The sequence below is a fragment of the Salvia hispanica genome, chromosome 4 (genome assembly GCF_029641045.1).
Source record: "Salvia hispanica isolate PSC_SH4W2 chromosome 4, Shi_PSC_v1, whole genome shotgun sequence".
Taxonomy (NCBI): Eukaryota; Viridiplantae; Streptophyta; class Magnoliopsida; order Lamiales; family Lamiaceae; genus Salvia; species Salvia hispanica.
The window spans coordinates 13,477,740-13,502,797 of NC_142695.1; the positions used below are offsets into that span (position 1 = coordinate 13,477,740).

General features: G+C 35.2%; 2 protein-coding genes across 3 annotated transcripts; both read right to left on the bottom strand.

Moving 5' to 3' along the window:
• Positions 1 to 9,940: 9,940 nt before the first annotated feature.
• On the bottom strand, positions 9,941 to 11,942 carry LOC125196322 (elongation factor P (EF-P) family protein). The gene is made up of 7 exons (XM_048094794.2): positions 11,713 to 11,942; positions 11,559 to 11,636; positions 11,373 to 11,479; positions 10,953 to 11,030; positions 10,594 to 10,695; positions 10,385 to 10,466; positions 9,941 to 10,276 (listed from the first exon to the last, which is right to left on the bottom strand). Exons 1-7 carry the CDS (start codon positions 11,834 to 11,836, stop codon positions 10,158 to 10,160), a joined length of 690 nt encoding a protein of 229 aa, XP_047950751.1. The 5' UTR covers positions 11,837 to 11,942; the 3' UTR covers positions 9,941 to 10,157.
• A 5,832-nt stretch (positions 11,943 to 17,774) lies between these two features.
• On the bottom strand, positions 17,775 to 21,630 carry ATSIK (Protein kinase superfamily protein). Of its 2 annotated transcripts, none has more exons than XM_048095348.2 (5): positions 21,445 to 21,630; positions 19,825 to 20,504; positions 19,151 to 19,408; positions 18,647 to 18,766; positions 17,775 to 18,491 (listed from the first exon to the last, which is right to left on the bottom strand). In XM_048095348.2, the coding sequence occupies exons 1-5, from the start codon at positions 21,467 to 21,469 to the stop codon at positions 17,862 to 17,864; spliced, it is 1,713 nt and encodes a 570-aa protein (XP_047951305.2). In that variant the 5' UTR covers positions 21,470 to 21,630; the 3' UTR covers positions 17,775 to 17,861. The 2 variants fall into 2 exon arrangements, with proteins under 2 accessions (XP_047951305.2, XP_047951306.2); XM_048095349.2 differs by having other exon boundaries at positions 21,397 to 21,630.
• Between the last annotated feature and the right edge of the window lie 3,428 nt (positions 21,631 to 25,058).

Consider the following 25,058-nt stretch of genomic DNA (forward strand, 5'->3'; position numbering starts at 1 on the left):
CTCTGGTGAGTGTGTGAGCGGTGTGAAGGAAACCTCTGGTTTCTGGTCTGTGATTCTTGACCGTGAGAGGTTCCTAGTGTGGCTAAGGGTGTGCGAGGAGAAACTTGGAGAGTGTGGTGTGCAGTCTTGTGTTGGTTCGATTCAAGGCCACTGGATCTAGGGTTCTGAGATACATCATTGGTGGATTGTGGTCTGCCTGTTGCTTCTTCACTCTTGTGGCAAATCAAGCTGAGATTTGGGGATTTGTGGGCTCGGTGTTAATAGACCTGTTCGGTTGTACGTGGTGCAACTTGAGCCTACTGTGTTTCAAGATCCTCTTTCACTTTTCTCTTTTCTTTGGCTATTTTGTAGGCATAGATTGTTTCCTTGAAGTTACTAACCGTGTATTGATGTTTCAGGAAGATCTAATCAAGTAGTTGCTTAGATCTTGTTCTTTCTTGTATTTGATCTGTTTAGTGAGGGTTGAGCACCTCACAAATTGTGTAGACTTCGGTTGTTCAACCTTAGCCTTCGGCTGGTCGATCCCTAAAAGTTGATTTTAAAGGAAAATTTTAAGAAACATCATGATTATTCATAGAAGTCAGACAAAATAAACAAGCTAATAGAATACGTAAAACATCATCATGCAATGAAGAAAATGCATGGAGACAGAAGAATGTGGATTTGGTACCTTTTTACTTATATACTTGGGCAGTTCAACATCTGGCAAAATATTGGACATATATGGTACTCCCTACGTCCCACTACAAGTGTGACACTTCAATTTGGATATTGTTTTGCAAAAATGATACTTAATAAATAGTAAATGGAGAGAAACTAAACTAAGTAAGAGAATAATGTATACACGACTCTCTTCTATATTATTCTCTTTCTTACTTTACTTTCTCTTCACTCTCTATTTATTATCATCTTCACAAAACAAAGACCGAAAAGAAACGCCTCATTGGTAGTGGGACAGAGGAAGTATTAGGTAATTTGACATTGACTCTGCAAGTAGTTTTTCCTTCATTTATCACCACAAGGAACACAGTATATTCTAATCATGTCAATATGAAAGTTAGTGTTGTTATTCGTTTGCAGGAGTGAAGTAATTGATGTGTTTAGGGCTAAAAACGTTCCTACATTCAACACTCAGCTGGATACTCATGTAAAGGAAACCATAATTAACCAATATCTTAAAGCTGACGAGAATTTAAATGGAGATTCAAAAAGAAAAGAAATTATTACCTTTTGAAGCCAAATCTTTCCATTGCTTGTAGGGCACGAAAATTACCAAGTCTAAATCTTTTCAAGCCTATATATACCCCATATATAACCTAGCTCATACTATTATCCATCAGCCTCCAAGGCTTCTCCCTCTCCACTGCATACCCTAATTCTTCTATCAATCTTGGAGATTGAAGCAAGACAAGAAGAGATTGAATACTTCAGGATTCAACATTTTGTTTGTTTATTTCCTTTCTCGTACTATAATTATTATTTTAGTTCATTAGTCTTTGGATTATTAAACAATAGAATTTTGAGGATTGATAGTAATTCACTTATAGGGAAGTGTTATATTGTTACCTCAATACTTAATAGCTAACTACAAATAAATAATAGCCTTTAGTTATTTAAATCAAGTGCCTAGATCATCAGCCCCGAAATATTAATACGATCAACAAAAAACGCCAATAAGGGTATTAAGGTCAATTTACAACAAATTAGTTGTAACTAACTTTTGAAAAATATCACATAACTTTAAAACGCATATAACTTTCTCGATTTAAATTATTTTTTAGCACAACATATATCAAATTAAAGATAATTTCATATGGATTCTAACGAGATCTCACTTGTATATGTTCCGATGTTAAATTTTGAAAAAAAAATCAAAAATTTTCAATTTTTTCGTACAACAACATATGTCAACATAATATATAAAATATGTCAATATAATACATATAGAATGTCATTTTTAGAGCAATGTGTTGACATAAGTAATGTGTTGACATTCTCAAAGCATTGTGTTGATATTTTCAAAATATTGATATTTTTATCTAAAACCCTAATCTGGTAGTTTTTTTTTTTAATATTTTTATATTTAATACTCAGAACTCAGTTATAAACTGAACTAATATATTATAATATTACTACCTCTGTCCTTGAAAATTTGATACATATTACCATTTCGGTCCGTCCCTGAAAATTTGATATACTTCACTTTTACCATTTTTGGTAGTGGACCCCATATTCCACTAACTCATTCCTACTCACATTTTATTATAAAACTAATACTTTAAAAGTAGGACCCAAATCCCACCAACTTTTTCAACTCACTTTCCATTATATTTCTTAAAACCCGTGTCGGGTCAAAGTGTAGCAAATTTTGGAGGACGGAGGTAGTATATATCAAATTTACTCTGATAATAATAAGTGAAAAAGGAAAGGAAAAGAAAAACTTTAAGTGCATGATTGGCTGCATTTTAAAGAAAATTAAGGTTGCCTTCTTTGTTGCTGAGGAAGCCTCTTCCAAATTCAATCAACCAAAAAAGAATAATTAAAGTGGAAAAATAAAAGTTATTTGGGGTTGTATATTATTTGCCGCATGTAAGTTCTCTCTAGTCTCTTCCACTTCACGCTTGTGAATTTGTTTGGAATGATATTCTATTTATATTGAAAAACTCTTAATTACTCGTATATGCTCCGTACTAGAATAATTAGTTATTAATAAGTAGGTTTGTGTTAAAATGACAACCATTCTTAAAGTGACACCGTGACACTATTTATACAGCAATATTATAAACGCTACACAGTAATATTACAGATACTACACAACAATCTATAGATTGCTGTATAGTGTGTCGGATATTGCTGGACAAGAAAAATTGATGTATAAAGACTAGCAAATTGTTGGCCGTCTGTAGCACCCGCTTCTTTTATTTCTTTTTATATATGTTAACGTCGAACTAGAAATCTATCGTTCTCTTGTTTCGTGAAAATAAATGGAACTCGAGCCTTTGATGAACTTAATAGTGTAATTTGCAAGTAAAAGCTAAAGTAATCAAATGAACTAAATAATTGGACTTTGCATTGTAAAATATCACGAATTTGCGAATAGAATTTTCGAAAACAATTAATGAGCAACTAACGTTCAAATGCTTCAATACATAGGACAAAATTAGCTACTGATCAACGAAAATATTTATATACATACATATATGTTACATGGAGCAAGTCCTCAAATAAAGGAGACAAGAAAAGGAAAGGATAAAATGCGCAGTAATCGAATAGAATCGGTCTCTCCTCCCGGGCCGATAGTCGCGGCCCGTTTTCCGGTCAGCCGTGGGCCGAGGTATCAGCTGTTCCAGACAGCCAGCAGCTTGGCAACCAAGCTTGTCTCGACCTGCAAGGTAGAAGTCAGTTCTTGTCTACTAAGGAACAAAAGAAAACAAAAAAAAAAAGAAAAAGAAAGAGGGGACTCTTACCTTAGGGATGGAGACAACCTTCTTTAGTTATAGATGACCCAAAGAATCACCATAAGAGGAAAGTCAGCCCTGCAACACCCTTGGCACAACAGCCACCTGCTCACTGCACAATCAAACGATTCAAATTGCTAGCCAAGTACTAGGTACCCATGTAATGCCAAATTGCAGCCAAGAAGGAGGGGCAATGGGATCATTAAAGTGGGATTTTCTGCAGCATAACAACAAGTGATACAACAGCCCCATTTAATTCCCCATAATACACCACATTTTGTCTATAAAATTTCCTCCACAACACATTCAACTTCCTTTCACACACACTTCAAAATCTCAGCATAAACCGAGAGTAGAGGGTGGAACAAGTGGAGAAAAGCATCAAAGACAGCCTCTCCTTCGATTTTTCCAGAGGTAATACACCTCCATCTTCCTTCCCCAATAGCTTTACATATCATCATATAGAGGCACTACAACTTAGGAAGCACAATCAAAATAACACAAGCACACTCTCTGCCCTTGTTTAGAACATCATGCTAGCTCAAGAATGTAGAATCTGCTAGAGAAATCTCATGACAGTAGTAGCATTCTTAAAACTTAACACATAAATGGAACAAGAGCACAATAGGCTGCCTTTATGCTAAATTTCAGTAGCAAACTATAACCGTTTCAAAATCAACACTTTAGCCCAAAAATCAAGCTCATTCCAGTGAGCAAATTCTTATCTCAGAAATCACAATCTCAAATCACAACAATCAAACGTCTCCAACATAGCTACTGCCCAAATTCTTGAACAAAGTACTAATAAACAAAAGGGGTGAAAGGACTTAGCTTTTACGATTTGCACTTGGGTTGCCGATCGGGACGGTAACGGAGGTTTGTAAGGCGGCACTACTCGCTGAAACTGGAGGCGAGGGCAGCCGCGGGAACATCCACGGCGAGCCTAAGCTCCTGAGGTGAAGAGGGCAGCGGCGAATCGCCGGAGAAGACGAGGAAGGAGGCGGAGATGGGCTGAGCGGCGCCGAACAACGCGGCGGGCGGCAGCCCTGCTCGTCGGGCAGCCGAGGATGAGAGCGGCCGCGAAGCGGCGGTGACGGATGGCGGCGTTGGCGACGGGCGAGGTGGCGTTACCGCCGAGAGAGAAGAGGGAGGAGATATTAGGGTTAGATGTGTTTTGATTTGGGGATGGTTGTTCTAAGAAGAGAGTGAGACCGAGGATGGTGAGGGAGAAGCATCAAGTCCCCGGCGGCGCAAGGGAGGCGCCGACCGGAGCAGCTAGCGGCGGAAGGCGAGGAGGCGCCGCCGAGCTCTCTCTCCGTTTAGGGTTTCGAATTAGGGAATTAGGAATGAGGGAGGGCCGATTGTTTTGTGGAGTAATTGGGGCTTCTCCTTTGTTTTCTTTTTCCAATTGGGCCTCTCTTTACTTTTGTTTTGGGCCTCAATTTAATCAATAAGATGGGTTAGTGGTGCAAGTTTTAATTTGGGCCACTAATTAAATTAAAGAAGGAACCTAATTAAATCATGGGCTTTTCAATGTTATGGATTTAATAATTAATAGCCCGCAAATAAATTTCATGAGGATAAGTCGTTTTTCTTCCGGAATTTAGTATGAGTGCTCAAATAATTAATTTTAAGAGACTACGATACGCTAACGATGAGTAGACCTCGAGCCTAATTTTTAGTACTTAAATGCAGGGCATAGGAGGTAACACCCTCTAGTTAAGTGAATAAATTTTTCTAATTTAATTAAATCTACTGATTTAATTAATACTCAAGAATTCTAGAACTCTTCTGGAATTTTTTTTTGAGGAAGAATAAAATGATCACGCACTTAGGATGCATTCATGTTTAAGCTTAACGGATATTTCAAAATCTAATTAAGTATCATTTTATTTCCTAAAGGGACGTCTTCGAACGTCATCTAAGACCAAGTTAAGGAAATTTCGGAAGGAGCTTTAGCTTTTGAGGTGGGCATTCTTTTAAAACGTGTTTTTAGTATGAAAATGTGATTCTTTGCTCAAGTATGTTGTCATGCCATGTTTTGTTTTATGATTACCTATCTGCTTGGCTATGCCAATTCAAGTTAAATCGAATTCGGGTCCCAGTAGGGCCGCAAACCCTACTCGGACTAGTGTACACATAAGGGGACCGTGAGCTAACAAAAGGGGTTGGCCGGTCCAGTGACCGTCGTGGAATGTGGCCACATTCCCGGTTCACACAAGGTTCAGATATGGTATATCTATGTTATGTGATTGCGCAATCAAAGTCTTTACAAAAGGAAAAGTATTTAGTGACACGGGTCCTTTAAGTAAAACCCCGTGATCACTCAACTGTGGCATTGACAATTAAAGATAGAACTATTTTGGCAATGTGCCCACTGAGTATATCAAGTACTCAGCCCTGCATGTTATTTTCAAATGTGCAGGTTGAACGTGGACGAGCAGGCGAAGGTGTTGGGACAAGCATATTAAATAAGTAGTTAGGTAGCCCAAAGTAGCATGTCTTCATACGTGCTATTTTGTCTTGGACTCTTCCGCTGCAAAAACCTAGAATTATGTACTAGCAAGCTTTGAAATTAGTCTTGTTACTCTGATCACGTTTTGACTATGTACCCATATGCCTTTGATACTCTTGATTTGAGTGATTTCATCCTTTTTGTGTTGTCCCTTGATGTTTGAGATTTGTTTAGTCACGAAATAGCTACGCTCACTAGCACTAGGGAGTTGTGGTCGTGACACCGTCTTTTTGGGGGTCCTTTTTTATTTATTTTTTTGTCATGTGCCAGCTTATTATTCGTCCACGTGTACAAATAATTGGCTAGAAATGGTGGTATGATGTTATTTTAAGAATTGGTGGCACCCTAACATGCCCCTTAATCAGTATTTTATAAATAAATACTACAAATTAATGGTTTTTTTTTATACTTTCAATAGATAATACTACATCCGTTTTTTTAAAATACTAGAAACTTTTGAAAGAATATGAATTTTAATATGTAATCAGTAAAGTAAACAAGGAAAAAAAAATTAAAGTATTATTATTGAAGAATAAGTTCAGAAAAGAAATTCTATTAGAAAATTTTTTATTTTAAGAAATGAACTAAAAGAAACACTAATTTCTATTTTTAAGAAATAGTTATATGTGGCATCGACTCTTCGGATTAATTAGGCACTATGAGTTCAGTCATGCACTAATACTAATACAACAAAATTAAGTTTGCTCTACGTACACCAGCAAAAAGTGGCATCAAATGCTTGCTACATATATCGAGTAATAGAATTACTCTTTCCAAAAAATAGTCTATTTCGTCATTTTCATCTATCGACCAATAAATATTTATTTATTTTCTTACTATTTTTCAATTAATCCACACTTTTCATTATTTTTATGTTACTCACATTCTATTATAAAATTAATACATAAAAAATACTTTCCACTATATTTTTTTCATTTCCCTTTATTTTATCTTTCTTAAAATATGTGTCTAAGTCAAACTGACTATATTATACAATAAACAATAAAATAAGTATTACAGTGTCAAAATTTATACTGTACATCGAAGCCTGCAAAAGGCCATGCTACGTTAATACAATCAATCCAGGGACGGCAACGAAATGAAGAAATAAATTCAATCAGATTTTGAAATCAAATTCGAACGAAATATTTAAATAACGCAACGACTTGGTGAGACACAATTAAGTATTTAAGTTTGAATGATCATTATAAATTTCCACCTATAATAATAATTGTTGTCACCTCTCAGATAACTTACTTTTAAAAAAACCTGTCCAAAATCTATTTCTACAAAAACGTAAATAAACATCTCTCACAGCAACGGCTGCAACTCTTGTAGCATCACCCGGTTGGATGCAATTAGTAATTGAAGATTTGGTATAGTCGGAGATGTCCAAAAAAGTAGGAGAAATGAAGAGATTCGGCGACAAGCAAAGCAGTTTGCTGGATGAGTACGAGAGGCTGTCGTTTGAGGTGCAGCTCAACAAGGCCATGCTGGGGCGGTGCCTGTCCGAGCCTGCGGTGGCGCCACCGCCTAAGCAAGGGCGGAGGGCGGGATTTCAGAAGGTGATGAGAAAGCTCTTCAGTCCTATTCTTGGGAAAAAGGGGTCACCAAAAGATACCAAAAATATTCCATTTATCTCAAACAATTTTAGCAGATCTTTGAGGGTTTGATCAACATTATTCCTTTAACCAGATTTTTATTTTTCTCCTAGTTTTTTTCATCCTTGAAAATAACAAGATTTTCCAACTATGTGTTCTTTTTTTTTCTTACCATATTTCTATATTTTGTATCTGAAGAAATTCTATATTGTACATGTATTTTTTTGCATGAAATATAATTTTATATACACGGAGTACATTCTAACTTACTAGGAGCACTACAAATTATTTCACTTCAATTCGTTAGTTAATTGGTAGTTTGAAATTACTATTATTAAATACAAAGATGATTTCTAGGATTTGAAACAATAAATTTTGAGGAAGTCGCCCGTTCTAGTTCTACTTGGTGGGCTACGGCTAGGCTATCAAATGGTAGCCGACGTTAGTTTCTCTTTTATTTGCCAAAATTTAATTTTGGATTCAAAAATATAAATTGTAGGTTCGTTAAAGTATGAGAGATATAAAAAGAAAATGCATTAGTGGAAAATGAATCTTACTTTATTAGAGAGAAATAATTTTATTAAAATAAAAAATTTATTTTTAGGAGGCAAATAAAAAAAGGAAAGAATTTCTATTTAGACGGAGGCAGTATTGAATACACCCATTATAAATGCATAACAATCAAATAAAAAAACTCATTTTCCACAAGTACAATTAAATTGCTTATAAACATACATGCCTAAGGATTTAAACCTTCTATAGGTTAGGGTTAGGGACTAACTGATGAGCCAACCAGAGGCGGCCCTATGCTGGGGCATCCATTTGAGTTTTTATTATTCCCTGTCCTATAAAAATAGTTTTCATTTTTTATTTTGGAGTGTTCCATAAAATTAGTCACCTTCAGCTTTTGTCAAGTTTTTTCATTCTTGTAAAGTGGGTCCCATTTTTTCACTAATAATACTACAATCGCTTTCTCTTTATATTTCTCTCATACTTTACCAATTTTACATTAAATTTGTGTCATCCCCAAAGTCTTTATTTTTATGGGACAAAGAGAGAGTATTAGATGCATCATGCATATGATACACTACAAAATACTCTTACTGGCTTAGTTGGTCATGGAAGTCGCCTGCGAACTGGATGAACAAGGGATTGAATCCCTGCAGCGGCACTTTTTTGTGGATTTGGTGTCCTTTTTGAATTTTTTCATAGTAATTCATTTGTTTATTAGTTATTTCATTTTTATGATTCTATAGTAAATTCATTAGCTAGTAAATAATTTATTTACTTTTGTTGATTTGTTATCTTTTTTGAATTTTCTCATATTAAATTCATTTATCTATTAACTAGTTTATTTTTATAATTCTCATACTTAATCCATTAGCTAGGAATTAATTTATTTATATTTTATTTTCTCACACTAATAATTTGTGTAATTTTTTTTTACTTATTCACTTGTGTAAATATTGTTATTGTAAGATCATAAAGTAATGTATCTTTAATTTTTATTGTTCATTTTCAAATCATTTATCTTTCATCATCCACCTCTCCCATAGCTCCGTAATGTTCATGTCGGGTTATGTTTTACGCCGTTGACACTAAAAATATTAATATTTCCTCCGTCCACGACAAATAGTCTCATCAGTAGACTACACAGGTTTTAATTCAAAATTGGTAAAGTATGAGAAAAATATATAGTTTGTAAAGTATAAGAAATAAATTAGTAGATATGGATAGAGTAGGTAGAGATAATGCTAAAAAGTGAATAATAAATTAGGAACGACTTTCCATTTTTAGTGTGAAGACTAATTTTGCGGTGGACGGCCGGAAATGAAAAGATGAGACTTTTTTTTTGGACGGAGGAAGTAGTAAATCCCCCCAGTCCCCAACCCCAGTCAAAACCCGGCGCCCGTCACTGAAGCCAACTACTAACTCACAAATAACATAATTCATTTGATCGAATATGGAATTAAGCATTTTCCAACCTCAAAATCATGCTATATAGCACATTATTGTACGGGCTGTTGAAATGGGGCCAAATCAGGGGAGCAATGCAGGTGTTTGCAGATAGTTATTGCATTGATGATGAACACTTTGTTAAGCATGCTATGAAGGACAAGTATGTATAGGATATTGTGTTAAACACTTTTGAATAAGATATGATTGAGATTGGATTTTCACCCTACACACGACTTTCACTTAAAAAATTGCTATTCATGTTCCTTGTCGTCAGAAATCCAAGAGGGATTTTGTTTAACAGGTTGATCCATGAGAAGAAATCATTTTGGTGGCTTCTTGTGTTTATTTATTGCCGCTTTCAAGAAAGGTTAAGAAACATGAATTTTACTCATGCAGTAGAATACACATTATGTAATGCATCAGCAGTTTACTCAGTAAACATATAATCTGCAACATATACATGAATGAATTCATTTGATTCTACATATTGTGCCCTCTATGCATGATTAGAAATATAAAGGAGGTTTCCATTACACACGATACCTAATATTGATGCTGGTGAACTAGATGAGTACTCTTCAATTTCAAAATCATGGAAGCCTCCCAAGAAGGATAAAAAGCAGGCTATGCGCGGCTCATGTACTGCCCAGTTCTGGTGTCTATCAGAATGGTATCACCAGTGTTTACGAACAATGGAACCGATACCACAGCACCAGTTTCAACAGTTGCCGGCTTTGATCCTCCTGCAAACATATACTTACAAATTATGGATATAAACACATGAACCAAAGAGCTTTGCTCCCTCATTCGATTCTTCCCCTTTTCTGTTCATTATGAGAATTTTATCTTACCTTGAGCAGTGTCGCCCTTTAAGCCAGGATCAACTTCAGTCACCTTCAACTTCACAGTTATGGGAAGTTCAAAATCAATGACCTACAGTGATGCCAATCGGCAAATGGTTTAGTCTAGAACAAGAAGATGCATTTGACAGTGAGCAACATAATACCAAAACCAGTTGGAAAATGGTCGGGTTGGATTCAGAAACTGGAGTAACACTAACCTTCCCGTTCCAGAATAACAAATTGCAGTCCATGCCTTCTTTCAACCACTTGTCCTTATCTCCAACATCCACCGCATTCAGGCGGGATTCCTCATATGTATTCTGGAACACATATTCGAGGGTATGACATATAGTTGGCATATAAAATCAGACTATTTCACTGATTCAGGAAGATGGATGACAAGTGAATTTGCCATTTAAAGAGCATGGGGCATGGTATAACTATGTAAGAGACATCAAAACCAAGCACATAGAGACGATAGCTTTATATACCACATTTAACCAAGTACAGGTAATAATTAGTGCTTGATATACTCAGTGTCACACCGGCTTGTAGATCTATATGATGAATGACTTACCAAATCCATGAATACATACTGGGCACCATCTTTGTAAGTGTATTGCTTGGTTTCTTTGGATATGTCAGCTGCTTCTATCTGTCAAACGAGCAGAGCATAAAATATTGTTAACTGAAATATCAGTGTCACCTTCAAGAAATTTGAAGTGGATTGTTTAGCATTCTACACTGGTATTTACATATGAATTTAGTCCAATAAGTAAACTGAAATGTAGTTTGGAAGCCCCATATACTTTCCATATAGAAAGGCAGAGTGAAATACATATGCTAAACTTGAGACTTGAAGCAGATTGATAATACAATGCATAACAAGATCTCAAGTTTCAATAGAAGAGATAATTCGTTTGGCTATTTTTAATCATAACTAGTAAAATGGGAAATGAAATTCAATAAAAAAATCCAAGAGATGTAAAGTAGTTACCTTACTTCCAGCTCTGAAAGTTTTTTCAACTTGATTCCCAGTCACATAATTTCGCAATGTGGTCCGTACAAAAGCTGCCCCCTTTCCAGGTTTAACATGAAGGAACTCTGAACAGTTACCCAAAACCAAATGCATTACAAGAATTTGAATTTGAAGAAAAATAGTCAGAAATTAAGCAGTTATTACCAATAACCTTCCACGGATTTCCATCCACTTCAATGTTGAGGCCAACTTTAATGTCGTTGCTGGTCAACGCGTAAATCCCTGCAGCAACAAAAAAAGAAAAGAAAACCCTAATTTAGAAAAGAAACGCGAAATTGAGGTAAGCGAGTGGGCATACTGGGGAATGTAGAGAGGCGGCGCGGAAGCCTGAGCTGCGGCGCAGGAAAACGGATGGAAGAGTAGGAGAGAGAGGAAGAGAGGGGACGGAAGCAGGGACGGTTGAAACCGGTGATTCCCGCCATGGCAATGGTGTAGTGTTGGATAAGGAAGGAAGAAGAAGAAGAGCCAAGTAGCGATTATTTCCAGTTTTTTCGGCCGAGAAGGTTGGGCCCAATTTTCACAATAGGCCCAAATAGAGTGATGACGTATAGGTGGGAATCTACCATTCGTTCCGTCACACTTTTATTTACGTTAGATTTATATTAGTGTTAACTTCTTCGCTTTAGTTGAGTTGGCATCATTTCGTGTCTAACTACGCGTTTATATCTTCATTTCTTCAAGCTACATAGCTTAAGAGATGAAGATATGGCCGCAATGTTCTTCATTTTCTAGTTAATTAGGTGTTTAGATTTTTATTTGTGTTTTTCATTGTGTTTAAGTAGGTTTTCCTTAATTTATGCATGCAAAGGACAATATTAGTCGCTGCTTCCCTGAAATCCAGACGTGAAGCTCTGCGCTCGCAGTCTATTTTAGCGTAGTAACTTTCTTTCGTACCTCATGGTACACTGCAAGCTTCGATATTTTCTTTCTAGGATAGATTAGTTTAACTTTTCCTTGTTTTCTTTCCATGTCTACAATTGCATGTGACTACATGTCTACTCTATGCCACCGTCGCATACTGTTTAGCATGTCCACTCGCTCGTACCTCCCCAACTTTTATCTGCATTCCTGGATTGGTTTACTGCTTTGTTTATAGAGTGAACTACAAAAATGGTCCTTGCACTATGGGTTTATCTCGCCAATAGTTCCTGGACTTTAAAAATATCGTCAGTAGTCCCTGGACTAAGGGTTTATCTCGAAATTGGTCCTTTTGGCTTTTTTTGTACGAAAATACCCTTTGATATTATTTTGGGGGGTTTGGGCAATTTGGTCTTTTTACACTTTTAACATTTTAAATCTGATATTATTTCAGCTATGTACTAACTTTGATATTATTTCAAATTTATCATCCTTTTTCCATTTTGTCATCCTTCACTTTGTTTCTTTATTTCAATATTAGATTTAATTTTACAAAATTTAAATTTTATTTTTAAATATCAATAATTTTTTTTAATTATAAAAATTATTAAATAGCAAAAATTAATAGTTATAATCAATATTTGATAGTGTATAGTACTATGTAATCAATAAGGTATGACAACGCCTTAGTTTTAATCAATATTTAATACAGTAGCTTTAATCATAAATAGATTATATAAGACAATTTATTCTGAAATAAATATGCATCTAATGTAAGACTAATATAATTTTCATTTATTAATTTGAAAACAATCAAAATTTACTAGAAAATTTCAACAAAAATATTCCTATATAAAATTTTTAGTAGGATTAAATTTTTAGTCAACTTCATAATATTTAATCACAAGCAATTATAACAACCGAACGGAGGCTAAATAGAATAACTCTTACTTTTTCCATCATGATTAATATTATTTTTCTGTACTTCTTCAATTCAATTGAATATTATATTAAATAACAAAAATTAATAGTTTTAATAAATATTGTCCACGAATTAATAGTTTTCATTAAAAAAATTTATTGATATTTAAAATCTAAATATTAAATTTAATTTTATAAAATTAAATCTAATATTGAAATAAAAATAAATAAATTCAGTGAAGGATCACAAAATGGAAGAAGAATGATAATTTTGAAATAATATTAAAGTTAGTACATAACTAAGATAATATCAGATTTAAAATGTAAAAGTGTAAAAAGACCAAATTGCCCAAACCCCCCAAAATAATATCAAAGGGTATTTTCGTACCAAAAAAAGCCAAAAGGACCAATTTCAAGATAAACCCTTAGTTCAGGAACTACTGACGATATTTTTAAAGTCCAGGAACTATGAGCGAGATAAACTCATAGTCCAGGGACCATTTTTGTAGTTCACTTTTATTTATATGTCTAAGTATTACTGTTTTCTTTCATGCTGCATCCCTAGTTAGTTTACTTGCCCAACTGGTTTACCTTTAATTAAGTTCCCGCCTATATTGGTTAATTAGCATCCAACCAAAAAGTATAGTGTGGCTGCACTGCCAACCACCTCCCGCAATCAAATCCTCTTATGTTAGAGTTATCGTTTTCTGTGGGTTCGACATCCCGACTTGCCTTATACTCCCTCCGTCTCATAATAGATGACATACTTGGGGAGTGGCACGGGATTTTATGAAATGTTGTTTTGTGTGTTAGGTGGAGAGAGAAAATAGTATATTTATATTAATGTGCGAGAGAGCTTTTTCCAAAAAGGAAAATGTGACATTCTTTTATGGGATAAACTAAAAAGGAAAGTGTGACATCTATTATAGGACAGAGGGAGTACTAACCAATACTCCATCCGTCCACCATTAGGAGTCTCATTCCTTGACGTCACGGGTTTTAAGAAGTGTTAAGAAAAATTGGTGGAAAAAAGTTAATGGAATAAGGGTCCCACTTGTATATATTAGTTTTAAATTAAATGTGAGTGTAATGAGTTAGGTAAAGGTGGGACCCTATTACCATTTATGATAAAAGTGAATCGAGACTCTTATTCGCGGACGGACTAAAATGAAAAAACGGGACTCCTAATGACGGACGGAGGGAGTAGTATGTAAGAAGGCTTTTCAAAAGGGAACATATAAATTTCTTTGACTGGGTACTTGGGGAATGGGAACGTGACGACCATTCTATCAAGTTAGGACACTCAAGTCTGACACGATTGCGGCTCTCTCAAATGGCGTTGTTGCTGCGGAACGGTGTTACTTAGGACTAAGAGAAGTGTTCCGTTGGAATGCAGATACTTTTTCTTTCTTTTCTTTTTTTGTTTTCTGTTTTACTTTTTTTTTTCTTTTGTTTCAGTGCACGAGCAAATTTTCTCGGTCATCCTTGTTGTTTGATCTCAAAATCGAGAGAACAGCGAGAGCCCGGAGAAAGGAGGCTCAAAGGATAAAAGCTACAAAAAAGAGACTAAGAGCGAAGAACCAAGCACTCCAACTTTGTAACCTGCTGACTTGGACAACGGATTGGTGTTGTAAGAAGAATAAATGTGTCATTTCACTTTTACTACTCATTCCGTCCCTGAAAATTTATCACTTATTTCCATCTTCGTCCGTCCCTAAAAATTTGTCACCTTTCACTTTTATCATTTTTGGTAGTAGACTCCACATTCCACTAACTCATTCTCTCTCACATTTTATTATAAAACTAATAATATAAAAGTAGGATCCACGTGCCACTAACTTTTTCAACCCACTTTCTATTACATTTATTAAAACTCATGCCGGGTCAAATGGTGACAAATTATGGGGGACGGAGGGAGTATATTTGATTAATGGACATTACATTCCACTAACTCATTCCACTCATATTTTATCATAAAACCAATAAAACCAATATATAAAAGTAGGTCATGCATTCAACTAACTTATTCTACACACTTATTTTATAAAAGTCTAATAATTTCTTAAAACATGTGCCGGTCAGATATTTGACATTTTATCATGGACGGGGAGAGTATTTGGGTATAACAAAAATGAGATAGTTTTTAATCAAAATTAAATTTGTATAATATCTTTAATTTCATGTGAAAATGTCATCTCACTTACGGTTGAATAGAACCGAACGGTTCTATTGGCAAGGCTGAACTTTTTTAGTTGCAAAAATTTCTAACTACGGAATTTATTTTTCTACTTTTGAAAAGTGTAATACAAATGAGAATTAGACCAACATATTTGCATAATCATTGTAATTATAATTATGTGATAAGTAATTTTAAGAAACCTGCAGAGATAATTGAGTTTATGAAATAAATATTTAATCATCATAACTAAATATGAAACAAGATAACAAAACAGGCAAAAGGATATATTCATTTGCATAATAGTTCTATCGTTTAAGCATAATTTATTAGTACATGAAAGTAAAAACAAACGCGGTTGAATTCGAGGCACAGGTCTTCCTTGATTGTTGTGCTTCCGAATCTCTTTGTTAAACGAATAAAGAAGAGAGATTTTTGAATAATACAATATGGGGAATGATAATGAGCCACTAAAAAAAATACTAACGGCAGCGGAAATTTCAGGGACTAGTGACGAATAAGTAACTGAAAAATGTCAGTCACTAATTCGTGACAGAATAGTCCGTCAATAATCCGAATTTACCATGGCGGCCATCTTTGATTTTCGTCATTGTAACTTTGGTGATAGATTCTTTTACTGACAAGCTTATTATTGACGGATCTCTGGAAATTGTTCGGACCTCTCCACGGTTCAAATGCCTTGAAATCATCGGGTGCAGGAGCCTCAAATCATTTTTGGTTTGTAAATCGGAGCTTGTTCGCATCAAGTACACCAGTCCACGTTGTAAATTTGTGTTCATCGATGCTCCTCTTCCTACTCAGCTCTGGATATGGGCGCCTTCGTATGCGGTTGAACATCCTTCGATGGTGGATATTTTCAAAATGTTTCGTTCTTTGCTTCCTCAACTACACATGCTCAAGATATTCGTCGGGCACAAATTTGAACGTTGGGTATGCATGCGACTGATTTTCGATAAATTAACTAGAATAATATATACGTTTATTAAGATGATATGCATATATATTGTACATGACAATTTGCCGATGAAGATGCCTAATCTTAAGGAATTGGTAGTTGTTCTTGTGAATGATTATTGTGACAAGTGGCCTCTCGTGCAATTCATAAATTGGTTTAGTGCGACACCTTAAGATTTGTGGTAGAGGTAACTGTCTATTCATTTTTCGAAATATTCCAAGTAACTTATTTGGCGTATAGGTTGATAATGATCAATTACTCCTTCTTTATTGATTAATAGGCATCACACCAAGAGATGAACAAAGTGTGTTTTCAGTGTTATGGAGATGATGACTTGTCTGATGGTAGTGATGCTTGGGTTCGGGAGATTAACAGGGATATTCCTTTTCTTCAACTGACTACTCCTCTCATGTCAATGAAATAGAGTTTGTTGGTTATTGTGATGTGTATAATCATCTTCAAATGATTACACAGTTTGTAAAATATCGTGCTGCTATAGACAAGATAATTTTATCAATCCACGGCCTTTCGAGCATCGCAAGTATATGCCATGGAATTACAATTCTCCTAACCATGAAATATTTGCAAAGAACCGTGCAAGGGACCAACTTGGACATTATCCTCATGTCAACTTTCTTCATCTTCATGTTCTTCTTGCTAATGCTCTAATTGGTTATTCTGGCCTTATTCAGTTGTTAAAAGGAAGCAAGAGCCCTTTGATGGCTCTGTAAATAGAAGATTTTCATTATTCATCTTTCAGAATGAAGACTTGTACAGTTGTACTAAATCACGAGGAACTATTTCTGAGGCTTCTGTTTAATTACTCCCATACCGATTCTAATATCAATGACCCAATGAGGTTTGTTTAGTTTGTATTCTTGAATTTTTCTTTTGAAAATCATATAGGTTCCATTCCGTATCATGGAATTAGACATGCAGAATTGGAAATGGAGCCTTCAATTCCAAATCCAAGGGCAAGTATCATAACACCATTCACTGCATTCTATGATTTTAGAGTTAGTGAATGTTAGCATTTATAGTAAATTTTCTTTTGTTAAGCAGAGTTCACCAGAAGAGAGAATTAACAAGCCTTAAACTAGTGCACAGACAAACAGAGCAGCTACTGGGGGCAATTCGAGAGCCAGGATCTTCCTCTGCGACAGCCTAGGAATCATCTGGGCTGCTCCTGCTTCAACTGCATACAGCCTCCGAGCGGGAAGGGAAAGCACAAGCCATCGTGCATGTGCAACGTCTGCATGACTCTCAAATGACTCTTCAAAACCTTGATGGTGCTCAAGAGGTGACAGTCAGAGCATGAGGCAGCCGAGGTTGATAATGTCCCAGTCAGGCGCCATCCGGAGAAAATATAATCATTCACAGCAGCTTCATATACAAAAAAACTGAGCCACCTGAAAAGTTTCTGACCAACTGTGAAAATATCTTTATCTTCTATATAATATAATAGTACTATGTAAGATCACATTTCATAATGTTAAAAGAAAAAAAGGAAAACTATCTAACAAAATCCTTCCACACTAGATCTACGAATGGTTGAGGATGACGATCTCCGGCTTTCCTGCCGATCAATTTCCTCCAACGTATACGAAGATGAACTTGATCTAGGGGGTAGAGCCAGGGGCAGTGCGTGCAGACTTTGAGGGGTCATGGATGGTTTAGTTGGAGGTGTAGGAGAACAATTTGATCTAGTAGGCGGAATGACAATCCCATTCAGACTAGGTGATCTCGACATATTCTTCTGACTAACTGATCCTGGCTCTTGCAGAGGAAATCGAGAGGTGTACTTCATGTCTTGTATAGCTTTAAGATGCTCCACTATGATTCTCATGGTTGGCCTCTCGGACGGATCTACCAGGAGACATCTTTGAGCAATATCAGCTACCGTCCGAGCTGCTTTTACAGGGAAACGACCCTTTAGCTGAGGATCCATAATTAGGGACAACCTACAATCATCAGCCAGGAACGGCCGACTCCATTTCACTAGATTCCTCTCTTCCTTTGGATGCCGGCTGTCAAGATTTTTCCTGCCCGTGAGCAATTCAAGAAGTACAATGCCAAAACTCCAGACATTACTCTTCGGGGTGAGCAAACCCTTCTCCAGTGTCTCCAGTGAAAGATTCGCCACAGCCTGAAACAAGCAATGGACACTTTTAGCAAGATGCATAGTTGTAAGCTGTATTGCTAAGTTGAAACTATGCACAATCCCCTCCCCAACTTCTCCCTCATGCATCAACGTAAAAGAAGAAGACAATGATGCTGGAAATAGTAAGATATAGCACTTACAACTGAGCCACTGGAGATATCCCCATCTGGGATGTGGCTTACGCAACCATAACCAGAAAGTTTTGCACTAAAATCCTTGTCAATCTGTATATTTGCAGTTGAAAATTCATGGAACATCGCCTGTCAAGGAGCAAAAGCATAAGTTACCTGCTACCTATATAATACTCCCTCCGTTCCATAGTAGTAGAGTCATTTAGCTATTTTGGTACGTTCCATAGTAGTGGAGTCATTTCTCTTTTTAGTAAAAGTCAATATAATTCTTCTCACTTACTTTTCCCTCTCTTACTTTCTTCTTTCTACTTTTCCCTCTCTCATACTTTATTATCTTTTTATTTAATACATTACACACATTTTTCTTAATCTCCATGCCGAAAAGAAATGGCTCCACTACTATGGAACGGAGGGAGTAGTAGCCAATTGATGATATCAACAAGGGCCAACGATAGTTTTTACATGTCTCAAAACATTTACGGATAGATGTAACGGCCATATAATGTTAGTTACCTGAAAGGGTCCTTCCTCATGTAAAAATGTTAGACCATGCGCAGCACAGAAAGCAACTTTCATTCTACTATTCCAGTCAATGGGTGGACCGTCTGATCTTCCATATAAAAGCCTATCCAAGCTCCCATGGAATAGCCTCTCATAGACCAACATCCTGTGGTCGGAGCCTTCACGAGCATGAAAACCAATCAATTTACAGAGATATGGATGTTGTAAAGAAGCAAGGGTATTCACATCATTCACAAACTCCTTCAAACCCTAAAAAAGCATGACAACCAATGTCAGACTAGACGTGCATGACTAATAAATACAGTAGGATATCTCTAAGCAGATGACAAAACTAATACAACAGACACGAAAGCTTGCATGAAGACAAGAGTTTCAATGCTGACAGAAGCTTGTTAATGAATGGTATTAGGCTCCTTATCTGTCTCACAGTACATATCAGTGGTCCTAATCACACAAAAGAAAGAAAGCATATGCTAGAACTGGTTACTAGAGTAGACAGAAACGTCTCATCACCCACATGCACAAAGTATTAATGAGGATAACAGAATCCCACAACTCTATCCCAGTGAAAATATCTTGAATCAAGGCAAGAAATTCAACAAATAGCAAGGGTGAAGACGGGTGCAGAAATATCAAACAAGACATGAATTCCAACAGATTTATACCTGATTGCAAGGGTGAAGACGGGTTACAGTGGCTTCCAGATTTCTTGATCCAAATGCATCCTCTGCAAAAGAAGCCCGGTAGATGCCAGAAGATAGACCTTCGGACATGCATCTCTCTGGAGAGAAATTATGACAAGCTGATGCAAGCTCTTCATATGAAAAGCTAACAAGTGTTCCTTTCACTGCCAGAGTCGGATGTGAAGTAGGAGGAAGCGGAAGCGGCCCAGACATATCAAGTGGGCCACTGGAATTTATCATCTTGAAGCTTGTTGTAGCCTTAAAAGAATTTGTACTACGGGGTGATGGAAGCGGAAGAGGTTGAGGGCTTGGTGAATTATATTCTTTCATTGACCCATAACGACTCCTAGGTTCTTCCTGTTCCTCATATTCTGTAGATGCAAGTGCATCTTGTTCTGCAGCATCAAGACTCGATGGTGCTGATAATGCTCGTGCCCTGCTACATCTTACTCTCGTAATAGAATGAAATGGTTTCACTCTGGTTTTAAAACTTGGAGGTGCAGACTGTAAAGAACGTGTCTGGCACTGGGGTTCAGGCAATGCAGTCGGGGAATTCTCCTGTGGATTTACACGTTTCACATAGATTGTCTGCTCGGTTTTCTTCTTCTTCTTCTTACTCTTTAAAACCGTAAAGCAGCCCATGCTGCAAAAGGAAGATATTCCTGCCAAGAGGAAATCATACGGAAGGCATTAAATATGTTTGCACACTATACATCTCATTCTTTTCATATGATCAAAAAGTTACACCCTGCTTATAAAGGACTATTTGATTTTGCAACTATGAGAGACTGAGATTTAAACAATGAAACAAACTAATGCACTTTTCCATATACTTCCCCCGTCCCATATAAATAGTCTTCTATTTTTATTTTGGTCCGTCCACAAAAAATAGCCCCTTTCTATTTTTGGTAAATCTTTTTCGCCTTATAAGGTGGGCCACATTCTCCACTAACAAAAATTCAATCACTTTTTCTTTCTATGGCTCTCCTATTTTACCGATTTCACGTTAAAACCCATGTCATCCCCCAAGTCCCTATTTTTATGGGACAGTTTTAGTAAGAGATATAGCATAGCACCTAGCTTATGAAGAAGTTAAGTTCCTATGACATAAATATCAGTGATTGGGTTTCCAAATCTTGACTTTCTTACATCAAAGATGGCAACATATTGAAAATAAATCTCAGATATCGGAAATTTGCTCTGCAAAATAAAAACTAAATGCTCATCGAAAGAATATTTCTGCTCGCTTACCAATGGTCTCAACCAAATTTACTAATGACAATGACAAAAATCGTCGGTTTGCTCAATCTGGTTTTGAAATTACCTAAACACATTTATTCGTGACTCAAATTTTTACAGCAAAGATTTGTGAAGCAAATTAAAAATCAATTTAAACCAAAATCGAGCGCAGATTCAGATTTCCAATCACGACTAATATAAATAAAAAAAATGTGAAGCAGATTAAAACAAGTGTATTGATTAGATTCCTCGCCCAAATTCAAGAGAAATTCATCACGAAATAAATAATCAATCAGAAAAAAAGAATGAGCTAACCAGAAAGATGAAAGTTGAACCCTTATGAGTGAAGAATTGGATAATTACTTAATTCCACGGAATAAAGAGGCATCCATGAGCTGAAATTTCAAAACTTGCAGCTAGTGGAAATGGAAAAACCCTAGCTAGAGGCGAGTCAAATGAATACTAATCTGGAAATGCAGTGAGGAATTTCGAGAGAGAAGGGTGAGGGATTTAGGTGATTATTAAAAGTAAAAGTAGAAGCAGAAGAGCTTATAAAAAAAATGAATATATATAGAGAGAAAGAAGAGCAGCATATCGCATTGGTCAAACCAAAACCCAATCTACTATCAAAATCATTATTGTTTTGGGCATCATTCCAACCATCATTTCCGGACGCTTTTGACCTCACATATCCTTTTAGCATAACCCCTTGAAAATTACCTATATACCCTTGTGTTACTATATTATGGTTACTTTTGTTATCCGAGTCATATTCTAATGCTTATAGCACCCTAATTCAAAATTAAGACCAAATCTCCACCCTTAGATTTTAATTTAAGTGGATGAGATTAAATCTTACGAATCTCAATAAATAGTAGACAAAAAAATCAACAAAAGGGTAATATCGTCATTATGTTATCTTATGATAATTTTCGTGAATATATTTTTATATCAACATAGTGTATTATAAATATCAACAATATGATATAAGAATATCAACACTAGTACAAGAAAATATCAACACATATTTATTGAGATCTTTACATGGTTTTATTGAGATTTTTTTATGTATCTGGTTATCAACATTTATGAAAACTAAAATAAAAAATATCAAATTTCATCATTCAAACGTTGTCGAAACATATGCAATTGAGATCTCGTTGGAGTCCTTATAAAATTATCTTTAATTTGATATATTTTTTGCGAAAAAATAATTTAAATCGAGAGAGTTACGTAAATTTAAAGTTTTAAGATGATTTTAATGAGAGAGAATTGACATTAATACCCTCTAATTTTATTTATTAATTTTTTTAATTAAAAATATAATTCAATGTGACATTATTTCAACCACTAGATCTTCTAATCTAATGGCTAAGATTTAGTCTTAGTTTGAGATTGCTAATTAGTTAGCAATTGATCACTCCCCTTTATTACCCTACCTATTTTAAAATTATAAACTTTTCAAATGGTGTGGATTTTAATGTACAATTATTAAATTAAAAGAGAGATTGCAAGAAAAAAGTTATTGAATTACTATTAGTGGAGAATGAATTCGTCTTATTAGAGAGCAAAAAAAAATTCTAAAATTAAAAAATTCTAATTTTAAGAGACAGACCAAGTGAAGTATGTGCACACAAAATTTATAACAATATTCTTTCAAACTCCTTACTCAACAATCTTCCACTTGGAGACTGATTACTCTGAAATAATCATATTTTCTTGATCTTCTACACATTTAATTGGTATCGTCTAACCTTCTCTTCAAGTTACGAGACCAATTGAAGCTACAATAACTTCAATTTCTCTAAGGTCACCACATTAGTGAATGTGCATGTTGTATTCACGCTTACAATTATCTTATCAAGTTGTATGATCTCCATCTCCAATAAGTGTTGAATGTTACGATAATTCAACTTACATGCTTTGTCTTGAAATGTTTAGATTCTTTGCTAGGAAAATTACTTTAACTATCCTTGTAAATACTTCCCCCGTCCCATTATAATTACTCGTATTTTTAAAAACCGTTCCACTTAAAGTTAGTCGTTTTCTTTTTTGGCAAAAATACACTCCTTACATCCCTTAAAAATAAGGACACTTTCCTTTTTCGTCCGTTCCACAAAATTAGCCCATTTTCATTTATGGAAAGTTCCCCCAAACTTGTTACACAGAGACATCAATTTATTTACAACTTATACCACTATAAACCACCATTAATCACTAATAACAATATGTGTTCCATTATCCATTGACACTATTATTATTATATACTCCATATGTCAATAAATGTTGTCTACATTTGACTCGGCGAGGATTTTAAAAAATGTAAAGAAAAGTGAGTGAAATGTGTGTTCCACATTTATATAGGAGTATTAGTTTTATAATAGAACGTGAGTGTAATGAGTTGGTGAAAAGTGGATTCCATTTATCAAAAAAGAGAGGGAAAAAAAAAGAGGCAAAGTGGACAACATTTCACGGAGGAACCGAAATGACAAAAGCGAACAATATTTCACAGACGGAGGGAGTGCTACATTAATTAGCTAAAAAGAAATATGTGGAGCGTTTCTCTACTCACAAAACATACTAAATTATTAACTTGTTACACGTGGAAATATGATTTCCTCTGTCCCGTTATAAATTACTCGTATTTTTTAGTACCGTTCCACTTAAAGTTAGTCATTTCTTGTTTGCCAAAAATACACTCCTTCCATCCCATAAAAATAAGGACACTTTCCTTTTTCGTCTGTTCCACAAAATTATCACATTTCTATTTATGGAAAATTCCCCCAAACTTGTTATCCATATACATCAATTTATTTACATCTTATATCACTATGACCCACCATTAAAACACTAATAACAATATGTGTTTCATCATTCACTAACACTATTTTAACTAACTTTCTCTTCATTTTTCTTACTTTACCAATTATGTATTAATTTTCGTGTCGTCCCAAATATCCTTATTTTTTAAAATGAAGGGAATATAATTATCCAATCTTCTACTTTAGTTTCCATTCACTTTTTTTATTTTCTCACGTACTTTATTGTAGTTTTTCTCTCATTTTTTTATTTTAGTTAGTTACTTTCTATCCTGCTTAGTTTATAGCAGGATAATGTGAGAAGTATTAATTGATCATTGGTGAGATAGATCTACGTGATCTCTTAAAATCTCTACGTCTTCAGTCTTCTTCGACATAAGTATAATCAATATGATAGCTCATAGGGCTACAATTGCATTTGAAGGAAATTAATGGGCAGAGAAGACATTTCCACAAAACATAAAAATAGGTGAGCTTAAGGGTATTATGGTAAATGAAACCCACATCAACAACAATTTTCAACAAAGAAGGGCCTCGATTGAAGTGACAGCATAGTCAAAGTATGGAAATGTCGTGCCACTATTCACATTTTTTTTCTCCTTTTTATAATCAATAAATAAATCTATAATATATACTCTTTCGTCCAATTAAAAATAACTCACTTTTCTTTTTAATTTGTCTCAATCCCCGTTACTTAAGATAGAAACACATTTTTTTCTACTTTATTTTTTCTCTCTTATCTCTTAACACTTAAAATATAACTGCATAAAATCTCGTTCCCCCCAAGGAAGAGTCATCTTCCTTGAGACAATGAGAGTACGATAGTACTCCGAGATTCATACTATTCCCTTTCGTCCTATAATAAAAGTCACATTTTATCATTTCGGTCTATGCAACAATAAGAGTCATATTCCACTTTTATTATAAATAGTAAGAAGGTCTCATATTTCACTAACTCTCTTTAATTATATTTTATTTTTAAAATCAATATAAAAAAGTATAGTAATATACTGTTTTTATAAATTTTTATCATCAGCATTGGTTAGTTTATTTCGTGTAGTCAAATATATTTGAAGATGAGGCTTTGAAACTAGGGCAAGAGCCATTGGGTGATACGGCTGATATTCAGTTTGAGAGGTTTTAATTAAATTTATTTTA